We start from the raw sequence: 16,383 nt of genomic DNA, 5'->3' as shown, positions 1-16,383 counted from the left end.
ATGAATCTGAAGTGCGTTATCTTCACATGGGTCAATCGTAGGGGGCGGTACCGATAACGTATCGATATTCAAGGAAGCCGCACGGAAGGCGTACGACAACTGCCCTGAGACTGAAACGGGCCCTTACGATTACTTTTCAATCGACAATGGATTTTCCTTAAGTGACCTCAAGGTCATGTTGTTGAAATTGAAAAATTTCGCACGGAAAATCGTATACTCACTTATTCAAAAATTTTTAAAAAATTATGAAAAGCAAACAAGCGGAAGAATTGTTTGCCCAAGTGGAACTTAACTTTAATTAGTCAAGCAACTTAATAAATATAATCATTATTAGATTTATCTGTTTTCACACAAAAATCAGACAGACAGACAGACTCGCAGCACCATCTCCTATTCTCCAATCGATCTAGTTTCTTTTTACCAAAGAAGAACGATGTGCAACTTGTCAGGAAGCTAGTATGATACCTAATGTTTCAGAAAATGTCTAGAATGTTCATTTTAATTAACTCGGTAAATAGCTTGGGTCTACTTTTGCGGTGTCGCCAGATTTTTAAAAATCGAAAAAAAAACTTCGTTACGACTTATGACGCAGGTCGTCATTTTTAGTTGTTTGATGTTATTGTAATATTTTAGCCATTAATAAAATATTCAATTCAGTTACATCCATGATTAGATAGACGATATAGTACAGTTACACGAAACACGGCAAAACTGCATTTTCTTAGAAAGTAATTTGCAAAACCTTCGTTACCAGGCATTATGAAAAAATATACTTGAGGTTGAGGACAAAATTTGTCAATAAAATAAACGTGCATCTCATAGGGCTTAATCCCCTTTTAGCGCAGTCTAATTTTTGCTAGTATAAACAACATGCAAATTATCCAAAAGGGTTATCATTTTTAAAACTTTCGTTACTGAAAGAACTGAAACATTTGCTACGAAAATTTTCACATACTAGCAATGCATTTCAAAAATTTTCCATGATTTGCACAAAAGCTAGATTTATCACTTTCTGTCACCAGAGATGTAATAAAAGTAGCATCCGCGAAAATATCTTTAACTTCATTTTTCACTTTCTTTTTTTTTTTTCTTCAAATGAACCTACATGTTCATATATTGAGAATGAGTGATACAGTACGACTTCAGTCCAGGCGCCCGGGGCAAATGTCTAAAAGGTTAACCCTCTTACGCCAAGCTTATTAACCCTAACCTGTTCGGATTTGTCACGTATCCTTGGTTACTAAACAAAAGGTCAATCAACTGAATATCTATTGCGCTACACAGTACATGCTCACGTTTATTCTAACGATTTAATCTGAAAAGCACATTGTGAATTTGAATAATCTAATACAATTCAGGGTCGATTTTGACATAAATAATTAATAAGTATCCATCCATCATCCTACTTCCAATATAGGTTGTTCGATCAATGAAAATGATGGGATTTCATTGGGTCGATTTGATCATTTCTACTGCCATTGTTTACAATTTCTATAATTACTGCCACAGATTAAATTATATACTTTTGCTAAAGCAGTGGCGATGTTAGAAGCATTGAGAGTTTTGCAGATCTGAAAAAATCTTTCTAATGGATTCACTACGCTTGGCCGTTATTGCCGTTTGTTTGGCAGGTAAGTAAGAGCAAGTGAGTGGAAAGGTCTACTTCATGACCAAAGACACTTTTTCGTTATTTTTTATTTTACATTTGGTTTTGCTAATCCACCGCACAATTTTTGGTTTTTGCGTGCTTGGACAAATAACACCTTTACTTCAGTCAAGTTGCGGGTGAAAGTTGATGGTTTCCGTGCAACCGTATCATAAAATATGAAAACGCGGCCAAAATCCATTTGTTGTTATCTTTTCTTCCATCATGCACTTCATTTTTTGTTTTTGGAGATGCAACGATGTTTTAGAACATTCAGAATAGTAAATTATATTTTGGATCATGTGTCAGTTGCCTCATTCCAGTTATTCATGGTACATGCTTGAGGGACTACTTAAAAGGCTTTCTGATGAGTTATTTTTTATATTCATGTTTTAACGACATGCAATACTATGTAATTTTGTATTTTTATCTTAAAAAAATGATTCATTAATAAATAATATCTTAGAAGGTTGGTGACACGTCACTCTGTCAAAATGGTTCAATCAACATTTTTGTCGATTATTTTAACAATTGGTATCCGATGTGATCCCATGTTTCTGATGTTTGTAATGATATTAATTATGATTTATGCAGTAATTATTACAACTCATACTGTACATTGTAAAGCTTTGGTTAAAATCTGCTAGTTGCTGGCTTTTCTACACTTCATATATTTCACCCATTTCACCCAAGCACCGGTATATGTGATGCTCAAATTAACAATAATAATAATACTACATGTACTTTACTGGGCACTTAGTGTTTACAGACATTTTACAGGCCATTTCCTCACCCGTTTTAAAGCTCTCAGGCCATCATCACCATATAACTTTGCTACATCCTTCATGTGCTGAGTGCTTAGCTAGGAGGCATCGGGTACCGTTTTTTTATGGTCTTTGGTATTACCCGGACATGGGAATACATGTCTTGTATTACGTTTATTGTTGAATTCCATACACGAGAATGTTCAAGCAACGTGTAGGGATAGGCATAAAACTGCTTTCGTAGAACTGTCAATGACACGTCAGTTGTGGTTAAAACTTTTTATGCAGATCAAATCTCTATCTGATGGTTTTTTTTCTGGTGTACAGTCTGTGTTCAAGCACCCTGAGCTTCAGAGATAACTTGGTTTGCAACAAATGGAATTGTTTTTATCGAGTTTATAGCCCATCGCTTATGTCTTCAGGTGTCGTAGTGGATGGTGCCGGGTACTCCCAGTATGCTAACCTCTCCGCAGTGTTTCACGAGGCCCCCATGAGCATCGGAGAATGTTTTGCAGAGTGTAACAAATTTACTCCTAAGGGAAACGAAGGATTTACTTGCACTTCTGCAAAGTATATCCCCAACGGCGGATTGTGTCGGTTATTACTGGGTAAGACTATTTTCTTACTGGTTGGGAAATCATTAGACTAATATACCTACATTATGTAATATATTTGTATGCTCATAATTAAATCAAAGAACTGGACGTTTTTTATCTACAAAATTTATATCAATAACAAATATTTATTTTTAAAATTATGGCAGACAAGGATGAGTGTACGAGCGGTTCTCATGACTGTGAAGAGACGTGCATCAACACGTGGGGCGGTTACAAGTGTGAGTGTACTGGGGATAAGCTGCTCAGCTCGGATGGTAGAACGTGCCAGATACGTAAGTCTTTCTGCAGCTGGAAAAATGCAGCTCCTCTTATTCATCGGACCTACTGTCCTTACTGTCAATGTCGAACGCCAATGCCATCGCCATGGTAAACTACATTATGCTGAATACTTTTTGATATGCATTAGTGTTGTCAGACGTGCAACCTGATCGATTTAAATCACGAGTTATTTTTTAAAGTATACAATTAAGGACTGGCTAAAGTCGATATGTTGACCTGCAGATCCCAGAAAAGTGATTGTCCTTTAAGATAACAAAAATTGACACATATTTTACGGATTTCCCTTTTTTAGCCGTTAAAAATAATCGGTGATGTTATCAGCCAGTTACCTTTTATATTTGGTGATGACTTCTGTCAATATTATATCAGACCTCAGATTAACGAAAACAGATTTATATTCTGAGTTTATTTTATAACCATAAGTATTCAGGGGCGGATCTAGAGATATTTTCTGAGAGTCTTCCCAATTATCTCTGTTGATCCATCCTCTATTTTTGACCGTCTTCCAACAGAAAAAATTAGATACCCGTCAATGTAAACTTGAAAATCTGACCGTCTTCCGGAAGACCCAGAAGACGGCCTAAATCCGCCCCTGAGTATTAACTACTAATGCTATGACCCCATTTCCAGAGATTAGATCGATCTACTTTAGATCGACCTAACTCCCTGGGGGTTCACGCTAAATAGCTGTCAGCCGAGCGGACACGAAAGTTAATTACCCTCTTACAGCTTGTAGTAGGCGGGACGGACATTTAAGCCGGTTTATCTGACAGTAATCTAGTGAGACTCCCCGCGGGGATAGATCGATCTAAAAGGTCTGGGAATACAGCCATAGTTAATCGTTATTCCTGTGATCGACTGAACAAAATGATTCTGTATCCAAATGCGATCCGTCAAACTGTAAATGACGAAATAGTTCAATAACTCCTTTCAACTCACTTTCAGCTTTCAACACGGCGACATTTACCAATCTTGGCGCCACAGGGAGAACTGGGCCCACTTCCATAGGTTCTCACTATGATGGCCAGGACCACGAGGGAATGGTGACCTTAATCAATGGTATCCAGTTTTTCACTGTACCCATGACAGGCAACTACAGGATCGAAGTGAAAGGTAGGTGCCCTAAAGTGCTAGATTTCATGGAAAAATGGTGGTCTTCGTTTCAGCATCTTGAAAATAGATGGTTTTGTTAGGGTCTGGCAAGATTTATTCTCTCCCCTTGTACACACACACACACACACACACACACACACACACACACAGTCAAGATATGTACATAGCCTATCAATATCATAATCAGTTAATTTATGCCTTACAACACCAAAAGTAAAGTCAGTGATCGTTATTTTAGGTGCCGCAGGAGGCTGTGACCAGAATCAAAATAACTGCCAACATCGCGCCCTAGGGGCCGTGGTCGCAGGGACATTCAGTTTAAATGCAGGTAAAACGCTCGGTCCGTGCATCTGTATGTCCGCTCCTATGAGTTCTCTCTCTCTCTCTCTCTCTCTCTCTCTGTGTGTGTGTGTGTGTGTAATGTTTGGGTATTTAGAGGCTCAAAACTTCCGGTATAAATTCGAAATAGCAGCAAATGGATTTAGCGGTTCCTTCCTATCTTGCATGTGTTTAAAAAAACACGCAATTTCTGATAAATTGTGTGAATAAACAGTGATTAGAAAAGTATCAATACAAAATTGTAAATTTGCTCATGCTTCGTAATCCTTAGGTGACGAGTTGAAGATTTTAGTCGGACAGATGGGTCCTGTAAATACTTATTCTTCAACTGGTGGAGGCGGCGGTACATTTGTAACGCGGGCTGATGACACTCCTTTAATTATTGCTGGCGGTGGAGGAGGTGTGGAAACCCCCAGTGCGGCATACGACACGTGCGGCGGGACCACGAGCACCACCGGCAACAACGGCTACGGCGGCTCGGCTTGGCCAGGCGGCTCCAATGGACAAGGAGCGTCCACAGCAGACAGCAGTAACTCTGGGGGCGGCGGAGGTGGCCTGTTAACCGACGGACGCAGCAGTTCCCAGTATGGAGGTAGCGGTACAGGGGGCGAGGGCGGGAAAGCTTTTGTTAATGGAGGAGTGGGAGGAAGATCTAAATATTACGGCTCAGCAAACTACAATGCAGATGGCGGGTTTGGTGGTGGCGGAGGGGCTTACGGCAATGGCGGAGGAGCAGGAGGAGGGGGAGGGTACTCTGGGGGAGCGAGTGGGGATAACAACAGCAATTCCTGCGGGGGCGGAGGGGGCTCCTATAATTCGGGCTCGAACACCACTGGAACTAGCAAGGCTCATAACGGGCATGGATCTGTCACCATTACAAGGCAATAAACAGACAGTGTAAGGTTCCATTACATGTACTATATCAAAATGAGTCCTAAAGGCAAACTAAGGATTGCACTTACGAACGTGCGTATATTATTTGCATAAAGCATTGATGCACATGTTTGGCCTATGTAAAAACAAGCTGAAGATTGGAATTACTAAAGATTTACGTTCGTAAATTATTCAAAGCATACATAAGCCATCTGCGCTTGTTTGCTCCTTTTGTTGTATGACCATGGTGTTATTCTCTCTACTGTATGCTTGCAATATCGTTTTCAAAGAAAAGGACATCGATTTGCATTTGTACCTTTGCAAATAACTTTAGTCCATTAACTTATGTTATTAAATCGGTTGTTCTGACTAAACACAAGTAACAAAAATTTGTGTGTCCATACATCTATTCATGTTTAATCTGATCGATATTGAGTCCATTGTCACGTCGATGGATATAATCAATTTTATTAATTAGATCAGTGGCATACAGATATCACTAAATAAAATAAACGGAGCAATGCAGTGATCAGCTTTGTCTTTTTTTTCTGTTCTTAACTAAGACGAACCAGACATTCAAAATATATATATATATATATTTTTTTTTTTGAGCGGAGAAGGGCGCACTATAGAAAGTCCGTCTTAAAGTCTACATCATAGTGTACGTGCAACCAGGATATTTGTGCTACTTGTGGTACTCATGAAGAAGCTGACTTAAGGCAACTTAAGACTTCTAATAGAGGTGGAGAAAACAAATTCCTAACACTACGAAAATATTATTTTTCAAGAGGATCTGCCCCCTTCGGCCACGCATTATTTCATAATTTAAACAGGTTACTTATACATCAAAATGAAAATGAAATGCCATTTGGATTTAATTTTAACATGGGGCAAACCCTCATATTTAATCCAATCTGTTGTTTTATATATATATATATATAGAGAGAGAGAGAGAGAGAGAGAGAGCATTATAACATTAATTTTGTAACAATAATGCTGAAATTCGAACCAACTTGCCTTTTCACCAAACAAAGTCTCCCAGCAAGACGGATATGAAAACACAATTGGGCCTTTATGGGCAAACGTCGCAAAATATGCGAAAAAGAAATTCAATTTCGTAAATAAAATTCCGATTTTGCTGATTTTCGAGCATGACCTTCCTTTTTACTAAATGAAGTTTCAACGTTGTTTTTTTTTTAAGTAAAACAAATACGTGTTGGCACTTAGAAAGTGAACGACGCAGAAAAAATTATATCAACAACTTTCGAAAAAAATCCTATTTGACTGATTATCGAACCTAGTCTTTCTTTCCACCATACGAAAATTATCCGTACAATTGGAAGTAAAACAAAAATACGGTTTGGAAGTTAAAGGGCGAACAAATGTTCGGACAGCACTAACGCCGACACTGGCATTGATCAAAATGTACAGGCACACACGTTGCCTGTATACTAAAACAAGGAGTTTGTGCTAAAACTCCTTGATTAACAAGGCAGCAAAGCTGTCAAACGCACAGACAAAAAGCAGAAAAATAATGATGCACAAAAGGTTACTTTGCTGATTTTGATGCAATATTGCAAATTACTTCACAGCAAAACCAATACCAAAATTTAATTATGCACAACAGGTAACATTCAAGCTCACTCAAGCTAAATGGTAGCTATGGATACATCTGCTTTTGTATGAAATCAGGGCCAGTAAATATGTGAAGTGCACTTCATGTGGAAAAGTGGGTTGAAGGTCAACTGTCAACTAACAGTTTTGGAGATATAAGGGCCAGAAAATTTGCAAAGCTCAGTTCATAGTGAAAATAACTTAAAAGGTCAAATTCAAAGCCACATTAAGATTGTCAATATAATTATATGATTTGCTATTCCAGTTCAATAGTAACTATGGACTTTTCTCTTGTAGTTTTGGAATATTTCAAATTTTAAAATTTTCACCATTGAACATGACGGTGTTGCACTTTTTGAAGTAATGCAACTCGTATGCTGTATGGAAAACCGAAATACTGACACCACTGCTAAAAAATGTAACAAACAACAGTTCTCTTACTTTAACAGTTCTAGAATTAGATTTTCAGCATCTAATGGCAGCTTCTCCTGTAAAAATGCACCAACTGACCCCAAACTCTGGATGATGAAAGGAGACCCCAATTGTAACTTCTCACCATATACCCAAAGCACAATCAACACAAACATTTTTTTACAGAAACTTAAATACTAAATATTTCCAAAACTGATAGAATTATGGAAAAGTTACACATAAATATTTGCGCTTGGATTTCAAGAGCAAATGGGACATAATTTTGTAATAAAATTTAATATTTTTTTATTTAATATTTTTTTAATATTAATATTTTTATTCAATGCAGAAGAAACAAATCCACACTGGAAAGCTTTCACTGGATTGTTTATAATTGCACATTTGTCAAACATGGCATGGCATTTCTGTCAAACTGTCTGTCCTTTTGCTGAATAAACTGAGATTTTGATAAAAAAGCATTTGTCAAAAAAGGGGGTCAATATTAAATCAATTAAATTCATTAGCCCTAAGGACAAAAAACAGACAAAATTATGTTTATCTATAAATTTATCAATAATATAGAGAGTGCCAGAAAACAATTTTGCATAATAATTATATCCTTATATTTGAAACATATATGTCTTAATGCATATGACACTTTCACCTTAATATATAACAGCATCATAAAACCTTTAATGAATAATCTTTCAACCCAAGTTCAAACTTCACATCCTCAACCTCACAAGCTGAATATACTGGTGCACAAGTTATGCTTTACAATATTAGAGAAAATTGCTTTAAAATAATTAGAAATGGCATAGCTTAAATCTAAAAATATTAATTGCATGTAGCATAATTTCCAAAACTGAAATATCTTAAATCACTTTTTTGTTTCTTAATGACCCACTATGGTCATTGTTCATTAAATTAATCAGACATGAGCCTAAGTTTAAAAAAAAAAACAAACATGGGACTCAACTCCTAACCGGCCGGGAACCATCAAAATTGAATTTAAAAATGCAGAATTCCGCATTTCTGCAGAAAAACCTCATGTCTGATTAATAGATATCATCACCTGACAACACTAAAATGAACCCTGCAAAGTAGTTTAGACTTAAACTGTTCATGTGAAACAAATAGCCCAGATCCACATTGGCCATATGTATTCAGACTCTTTTAAGGTTCCTTTAAAAATGCAATGCCAATGAATGTAAGTTGAGCATCCCTTGTAAATAAGCAGAGACTTCTAGAAAGTTATCCTGGCTCACATTATGGAAGACCGAGCAACTGCCTGCAAAGAAATTTTTGAGTATATTATCCAGTGATTTTTTGTTGGTTTTTGAACAGGTTGTATTGTTTTCATAGCCACTGACATAATCTTTCTCATATGTAAAAAATAAATAAATGAACAGGTATAAAATTTTTAAAACATAAGGGCGTCTTACATATAAACCTAAAATATTTCTTGGTGCTTACTTTGTTTTCTTGCATTACTGCTGTCCAGTCTTGTTGTGCTATTTTGGGTATTGCATGGAGGAGTATTTTTTGGGCCCTTTCTGCATTTGTCTTAAAAGTAGCTAATACTAAATCAACACTAACCTAAAAAAAAAAAGATAATATACGAGCTAAATGAAAAACTTATCAATTAGGTTGCAAAATCCAAACTAACACCAATTTGAGTAATATTTATATGTAATATGCTTCCCCCCTTCACACACACACACACACACACATACTTGTCTATGTGTACCAACCGAGGACATCAGCACAACACCATACAACCGAGGACATCTTATTCCTTGGTTAAATCAAAATAAAAACATTCAATTTAGGGTAAAATCTATTCGAGTATGAATGTTATAAATTAATTTTTTATAAAAACTAATTTTTTGCTGACAAGAATTTTACATTCTAACCGAGGACACACACGGACACACTACACATTACAACCGAGGGCATGCATGCATCTACATGTAATAATGATTGTACTTTTAATGCAAAGCAAATTTTATATAGCGTTACTTTGCAGCAATTCACATTTTTATGAAATTCTTTCATATTTAAGGTAAATTCCAAAATAACACCAGAGGTGATGATTAAATGAACAGTTATACAATATTTTATGCTGGGCTTTGCCACTTTTTTAGAATTGAAGATTATGAGATAAAACCAATTAATTTAGGAGAAGAAAAGATACTGATGAAATAAAATAAAAGACCAAAGAAATTCGTTTTCAAACATTTTATTTTCATAATGCTTATTTTCTATTTAGCACTCTTTTATTATCATGAATTTTATATTTTGATAACACAAAGTGTCGTCCATTGGATACAGACTTGCACAGTACACAATTTTACAATTGAGGACATCATGCCAGCAGCACCCAATATTGTGCTTTCTTCCAATTTGATGCAATATTATATAATGCTTAACAGCATAATGATCATCAATTTTTTATAATAAAATATTAGTATCATGAATATTCAGAAAATGTGACTAGCAAAGGTTTTCAGGTTCATGGAACTCCAAAGTCATACTTTGAAAATGCTAAATGTATACAAGAGAGCACTGTACTGAAATGGGTTTCTTTCCATTTTTAACTTTTTTACATAAAATAATACAGTTTACTGCCATTTCACATGATCAACTAAGAAAATTGTTGAGATGGCAAAAATATCTATATAACAAGTTTAAATGTCCAATTTCCTCCATTCCGAACATTGTGAATGATTGAATCTGACAAACTACAATGATACGAGTTCATTTCCATTTTGGCACTTTTTTTACACAATACAAGATAACAGGTTTACCACCATTTTTATATAATCAACTAGCAATATTGTCAAGACGCAGAAATTGTCAAACAACCCATTTTACATATCTAGTAAATTCAATAATGAGACTGTTTACATGCCTGACAATCAAATCTGAGGAAAACCACTTATATACAAATAAAAGCTGAAGTCCCTCAAAACTCAACCAATCTTATTTTTAAATTTGATTTGTATATAGATAACATTGATCACTCTTGTGAGTTTAATGACAACAGGCCTATGGGTTCTCCCTGAAATGTGCTTACAGTGTTACTAATATGCTTTTACTAATAATCATCAGTTCTGTGAGTTTCATGAAAACAGGCTTTAAGTTATTGGTTCTCCCTGAAATGTGCTTACAGTGTTACATATATGCTGAAAAAAAAACAAAAAAACAAACAAACAAACAAAAAAACAGCATAACATTTGAAAGAAAAGGGCCTGGTCTTGCTGATTTTCAATCTTGACCATTCTTTTACTAATAATCATCAGTTCTGTGAGTTTCATGAAAACAGGCTTATTGGTTCTCCTTGAAATATGTTAACAGTGTTGCATGTACACTGAAAAAAGGAGAAAAAAATGCAAAACTTTTGAAAATAATCACCCCATTTCCTCCATTTTGAGACACTGTAGTCTCAAGTGGTCAAAACGTTGGGATTGATTTTGATAAAAATAAAAATAAAGTAATTTTTTTAACACAAGTAAGGCTAATTATAAAAATAAACTTAATATTTAGCCCCAAACTGTCCCGCCTCGGCATTTTGGGACTTGCTTGGGTCGGACCCCCTGAACCTTCGCCTATCTTTCTGACTTTTTCCAAAATATATGTTTGAAATGTATGCTATTGGCCCGATTAAAATCACTTACATTTTGATGACATTTACCCAAAATCAATTAATACTAGTGATACCAGATCGATATAAGTGTGGATCTATCTATCTCAGAGGGGTTTCTTGAATTTGCTTTCAGCTCAAGCAGCTTAATTAGATGTCTGGCACGCCCACTGAAGCTGCTAATCGATAATTAATTACCCTCTAGAAGCTTCATTAGGCATGACAGACATCTAATCCGCTTACGTTGATTTCAATTTATATAGCATTCCTTCTGGGGAGATCGATCCATAGTTAGTACAATAGGATCTGGGAACGGTCCCTTAATCGTTTTTGCCGTGTGCATATCCGAACTGTACGCCTATATATCAGGACGCGTAATTGTCGGGGCGTCTTTTTTTTTCTTTTTTTATTTCACAAAGCGGTTCTTGCAAATGCGGTGTTTATGAATATGTGTGCTCTGTGTTAGCGACATGGACCGACAGGGGCCCATTCAAAATATAATTTCACTTCAGTTGTTAGATTTAGTATTTATTCTAGCAGCCAGGTGTATAACAAACAGGTCAGATCTACAGGTGAAAAGAAGTGACTGTAGTTCGCAGAGCCATTATGTAATAACAAATGTTTCATAATGTCATAGCCTTCTTCAAACTGTCAGGGGTAGATTAATTCATAGTTAGCTAAGGGGCCCTTTACACTGGACGGCGTCCTTTCTGCGTCCTGTAGTACGGATCCATTTGAGAGTACAAAATTATAATACTTAACTTTCTGACAACTGGCCAATCACCAAATATTCATTTTTTTAAACCAAAGCAATGCTTGTACCTCCTTTCTACGACCACAGTGATGCCAGTTTCTTGGTCGCACAAAGGACGCCGCCCCAGTGTAAAGGGGGTTTACGGACGATCCATTTACCCTTTTCATTTAATTCTTGCACCCTCAAAAGATTGTCGGTCCTAAGATCTACCGAGTGAGCCACAAATTCAGACAGTTCTTCTTTATTTAAACCACTCCAAGTCAGTTGTACTAATAAAGAAGCGTGCCGTAATATGTACAGTGCGATGATAGTTATGTAGTTACGTAACGGCCTAGGAGAGCTTAATTTGATAAAAAAGACCTTTAGTTTAAAAATATCAACTTACTGAATATATAGACATCTGAGATATAACATTAGTTTCAGTTTAGTCTGCCCTTTACAGCACAACCGAGGACGCGTGTGTGTAGCCCGATTTCAGACAAAAAGTTGGACAGTATTTCTGATACACTCGTGGCGGGAATTTGGCCCGCGCTATACAGCATAACCGAGGACTGGCTCAGAATAGCGTCAAATTTCACCACCTAACTTGGGCCCCTTTATGCATTCCACTGCTTATGTCAACCGAGGACGTCCTCGGTTGGAGGTGTGTCCTCGGTTAGTGGGTTTTGGGCAGGTGTGTGTCCTCGGTTAGAATGCGTGCACAAGAGCACACACACACACACACACACACACACACACACACACACACACACACATTCTCTTTCCAATAACTTGCACATATAGTGATCATAAATTTACTGTGTTGTGAACTCACAGGATCCTCATCTTCATGCCAGCTATCATAGTCAGTCACCATTCCTACTGCGGCATAGCTCATGCCTGCCTCCTTGGCAAGTACTACCTGGAATAACAATTATCTACAATAAAGAGGAAAGTGGGAGTCCAGAGAACTCATCCCAATAACTCCACTGTCATTTGACTTTACTGTTAAATTTGGCCAGAAGTAAACTTGTGTGCTGACTTTTTTTAGGAAAATGTCCTTAGTACTCGTAATAGCAGATGTTTCCAAATGTGAAAAAATATATAAAGAAAAACATTTTCAGAACATTACCAGGTGTGCAACAATGTATGAGTTTAATAAAGGTTCCAATAAAACTGAATATAAAACTATAGGAGATGGGCACACAAAAGAACATAATATCTAATACAAATAATGTTATTTTTAAAATTTGTAAACCTTATTTTCATTTTTTGCCCCAGTTACTACTACAAATGTGCATAAAGATTCAGCAAATCTTAAATGTTATTAGGGCAAAGGTGTACGTTTAAATTACATAGCAAACAAGGGTTGCTTCTATCTTAATGTTTGAATGACACTACATCATCTTCATAGTCTAAGTGAAGTATTTTTAATCTGGGTGAAAATAAAGGAAAAATCAGAAGTACCTCTGGCACTGTAGTCATGTTGATAATATCTGCTCCCCATGACTTCCACAACTTACTCTCAGCCTTGGATGAGAACCTGGGACCTTCTATGGTCAGAACTGTGCCAGTGGTATGGTGGAGGAGGCCCAACTGCTGGGTACTCTCAATTAGTATCTGCAGTGCAAACCAGAACATCTAATAGGTTTACAGAATGTGAGTCAACATGAACATACCTTTACATCCACACATCCACTCCCTTAATAAGAAATTAACCTAATATTTTTTACACTTTTCCCAAATACTTTAAGCAGTTGTTGAGATATTTTACCTTGCGTGTCCTTTCACAGAAGGGTGTATGCATTGGTATATGGCTCACTCCCTTGTACTCCTCACAAGTACCATCATAGAATGTTTGAACCCTTTTCTGGGTCCTAAAACAGAAACACTGAAAGTTTTTTGTTTCTCTTTTATTGTTAGGACTTACGATCCAAAGGCAAATGCATCATGTGCAAAACATACACATTAAGCTAGAATATATTTTCTTTTTTTGAAAACTGTGGTCATAGTATTTATATAATAAATTGTAACTAGAAATACCAATTATCACTGCCCTAAGTATTAGTATCATAGATATCTCTTTTTTATTTGTCAGTGGATTGCTGCAAAACTAATGTTAAATTGTCAAATGTACCCTTTTTGTTTCAGGCACTATACTAATAAATAAAACAGTATACAAGGACAAAGACGACTAAATGCTTTCACTTACCTATCAATAAATTGGTCAGGAAAGAGCATGTCCCCAGGTTTCACATGTTCCTGTAATGACCCACAAGCAGTGGTGACAACTAGATGTGTGCAACCCTCAAGTTTTAGTGCATGCACATTAGCGCGGAAATTTATGTTGGATGGCATAATTTCATGTTTTCTCCCATGTCTAGAATAAAGTTGCAATCTTCATCAACATTACATGTGCATATATACATATTCATATGTTCATACATTTTGGTGTTTGTATGTTTTACTTCTTGATATATTCTCTTCATACAGTGACATCAAAGTCACTGGGCCAAAATTTACAAATTGATTGAGAACTTTCATGGTGAGATTTTGTAACATGACACAGATTGTGATGATGCTTAAAATATTATATATAACTACAGTAAGGTGTCCATAAGTTTTTATTTTTCATTTCTTTTTAATCTAAGATGTTTATAAACTTATTGCTTAAAGGCAAAACTTGGAAGAAGTTGCCTTGCCTGCTGTGCAATAAGTGAAAAATGCCAAGTCAATCATGTAACTCTATGAGATTTGTGCTTTTAACAGAAAGTTTGATCTCAAGACAGTGCTTCCACTGAAAAATATGTTCTAACCACATGAAAGAGAAACTTTGGTTTTATTCCTTCTTTGTAACCACACCGTGATACTGTCCTTTATACTTCCGCTATCTCCTCCTAGATTATTAGAGTAAGGAAGTTCAAACTTTAGGGACTGGCAGACCTACAGCATCATCAGGGATGTGCATGGCCACTCTGGAATTTTAGTGTCTTTGGAACGGGCTGTCCCTGGGGGGGGGGGATGATTTTAATTTTCTACACTGTAACTTCATATATCTCTCCCAGACCATAAGAGTGAATAAGTTCAAATTTTTTGGAATTAATAGACCAATCATTAGAGGTGTTAAGGGGCAAGTCAAAATTTATCAATATATGGAAGTGGTGGTTGGGCTGTCTTTGGGAGGAAGATTCTTCTTTTTTAATATTAAACAATTTCTTCATCAATACTTTTTTACAATGTGTTACCCAGCAAAGCCATCTACAGTAGCTTTTTTTTGTTGCTGTTAAAACTCATGAAAAGTGTGTCGAGTGGTGCCACTTGGTAAAAGTCTAGTATATCACTTTACCTTGCCAGTAAGACACATTCCACACCTTTGATCTTCCCCTCCACCAAAACATCAGAAGGCTAAAAAAAAAAGACATAATGAAGTGGTAAGTATTATTGGTCGTAATGTTTGCTCTGGTGAATCTGTTGAAGATTAATAAAAATAACAACACTTGAGCCTAGTAAGTACTGTAGTAAAGAGAGAAAATGGCAGTGGAAAAGTTGAGGAGAAGGGGTGAGGAATTAATAAATAAGACTGTATTTTCAGAATTTAACTTATGTAACATTAGAAGCACTAGACATATTAATACCTTTCCAAATGGGGTATTGACAGACTTTTCTGTTCGTCCTTCCAAGATATCTGGGTTGTCAAGCCCTGAGCCTCCTATGATGCCTATCTGAATATATACCATTGTATAACAAAATTAATGAATTAGAAAATGAAATATCAATCTTGGCACCAGCTGCCTTATACATTGCTCTAATCAGTATAGACAATTGTAAAAATTGCATGCAGTTTTTGAATCTGTTGCCTTTGGTGAACTGAAGGCACCTCTGTTCAGGCTGTTCCATTCTGTCTTATCGTGCACGTTTAACATTAACAAATATCCAACACTTTAAGTTGTGATTTTTTTGCATATTTACTGTATTATGCATGTTAGCTTTCTATACTGCCTTGGAGCGCTTGTACTCTAACATCGTACTGTACGGTATGTAACATATCATACTAGCTAGTTTAGTACTAGTACACATGTACATGTACATTTGTACTACACTCAAGTGTTGTACGTACTAGCACGCAAACAGTCTTAAACTAAAATCTAAACAGGATCGAGCAGGATAAAATGAAATTCTTTCGATAAGAAAACTGCTAGACGTAAGTTTACTTTAACGTTCGACATGACACCGTAGGGGACCAGCTGTTTATCTGATACAGCAATGCAACACCCAGTGCCTCACTTTCCGCCGGATGTGGAAATGATAGTAAATAGGTCACAAACCGGTTTTAACACGCGCCATAAATT

The 16,383-nt window shown here is 36.4% G+C and overlaps 2 protein-coding genes across 4 annotated transcripts; one reads left to right on the top strand and one right to left on the bottom strand.

Moving 5' to 3' along the window:
* The first annotated feature begins 1,456 nt into the window (after nt 1-1,456).
* LOC106171189 (uncharacterized) lies at nt 1,457-6,160 on the top strand. Of its 2 annotated transcripts, XM_013551409.2 has the most exons (6): nt 1,457-1,631; nt 2,832-3,017; nt 3,173-3,298; nt 4,251-4,418; nt 4,657-4,746; nt 5,029-6,160. In XM_013551409.2, the coding sequence occupies exons 1-6, from the start codon at nt 1,589-1,591 to the stop codon at nt 5,643-5,645; spliced, it is 1,230 nt and encodes a 409-aa protein (XP_013406863.1). In that variant the 5' UTR covers nt 1,457-1,588; the 3' UTR covers nt 5,646-6,160. The 2 variants fall into 2 exon arrangements, with proteins under 2 accessions (XP_013406863.1, XP_086870072.1); XM_087013946.1 differs by lacking the exon at nt 1,457-1,631 and having other exon boundaries at nt 2,661-3,017.
* Nucleotides 6,161-8,204: 2,044 nt separating this feature from the next.
* On the bottom strand, nt 8,205-16,381 carry LOC106171009 (S-methyl-5'-thioadenosine phosphorylase). Of its 2 annotated transcripts, none has more exons than XM_013551100.2 (9): nt 16,246-16,381; nt 15,670-15,756; nt 15,381-15,439; nt 14,247-14,414; nt 13,809-13,911; nt 13,502-13,654; nt 12,870-12,956; nt 9,132-9,254; nt 8,205-8,946 (listed from the first exon to the last, which is right to left on the bottom strand). In XM_013551100.2, the coding sequence occupies exons 1-9, from the start codon at nt 16,258-16,260 to the stop codon at nt 8,920-8,922; spliced, it is 822 nt and encodes a 273-aa protein (XP_013406554.2). In that variant the 5' UTR covers nt 16,261-16,381; the 3' UTR covers nt 8,205-8,919. The 2 variants fall into 2 exon arrangements, with proteins under 2 accessions (XP_013406554.2, XP_086870661.1); XM_087014535.1 differs by lacking the exon at nt 16,246-16,381 and adding an exon at nt 16,004-16,164.
* Nucleotides 16,382-16,383: the final 2 nt, after the last annotated feature.

The sequence above is a fragment of the Lingula anatina genome, chromosome 1, assembly GCF_051362555.1.
Source record: "Lingula anatina isolate TDL-2025a chromosome 1, LinAna3.0, whole genome shotgun sequence".
Lineage (NCBI taxonomy): Eukaryota > Metazoa > Brachiopoda > Lingulata > Lingulida > Lingulidae > Lingula > Lingula anatina.
Note: the sequence above shows the minus strand (reverse complement) of the source record. Positions and strands in the feature narration are given on the sequence as shown.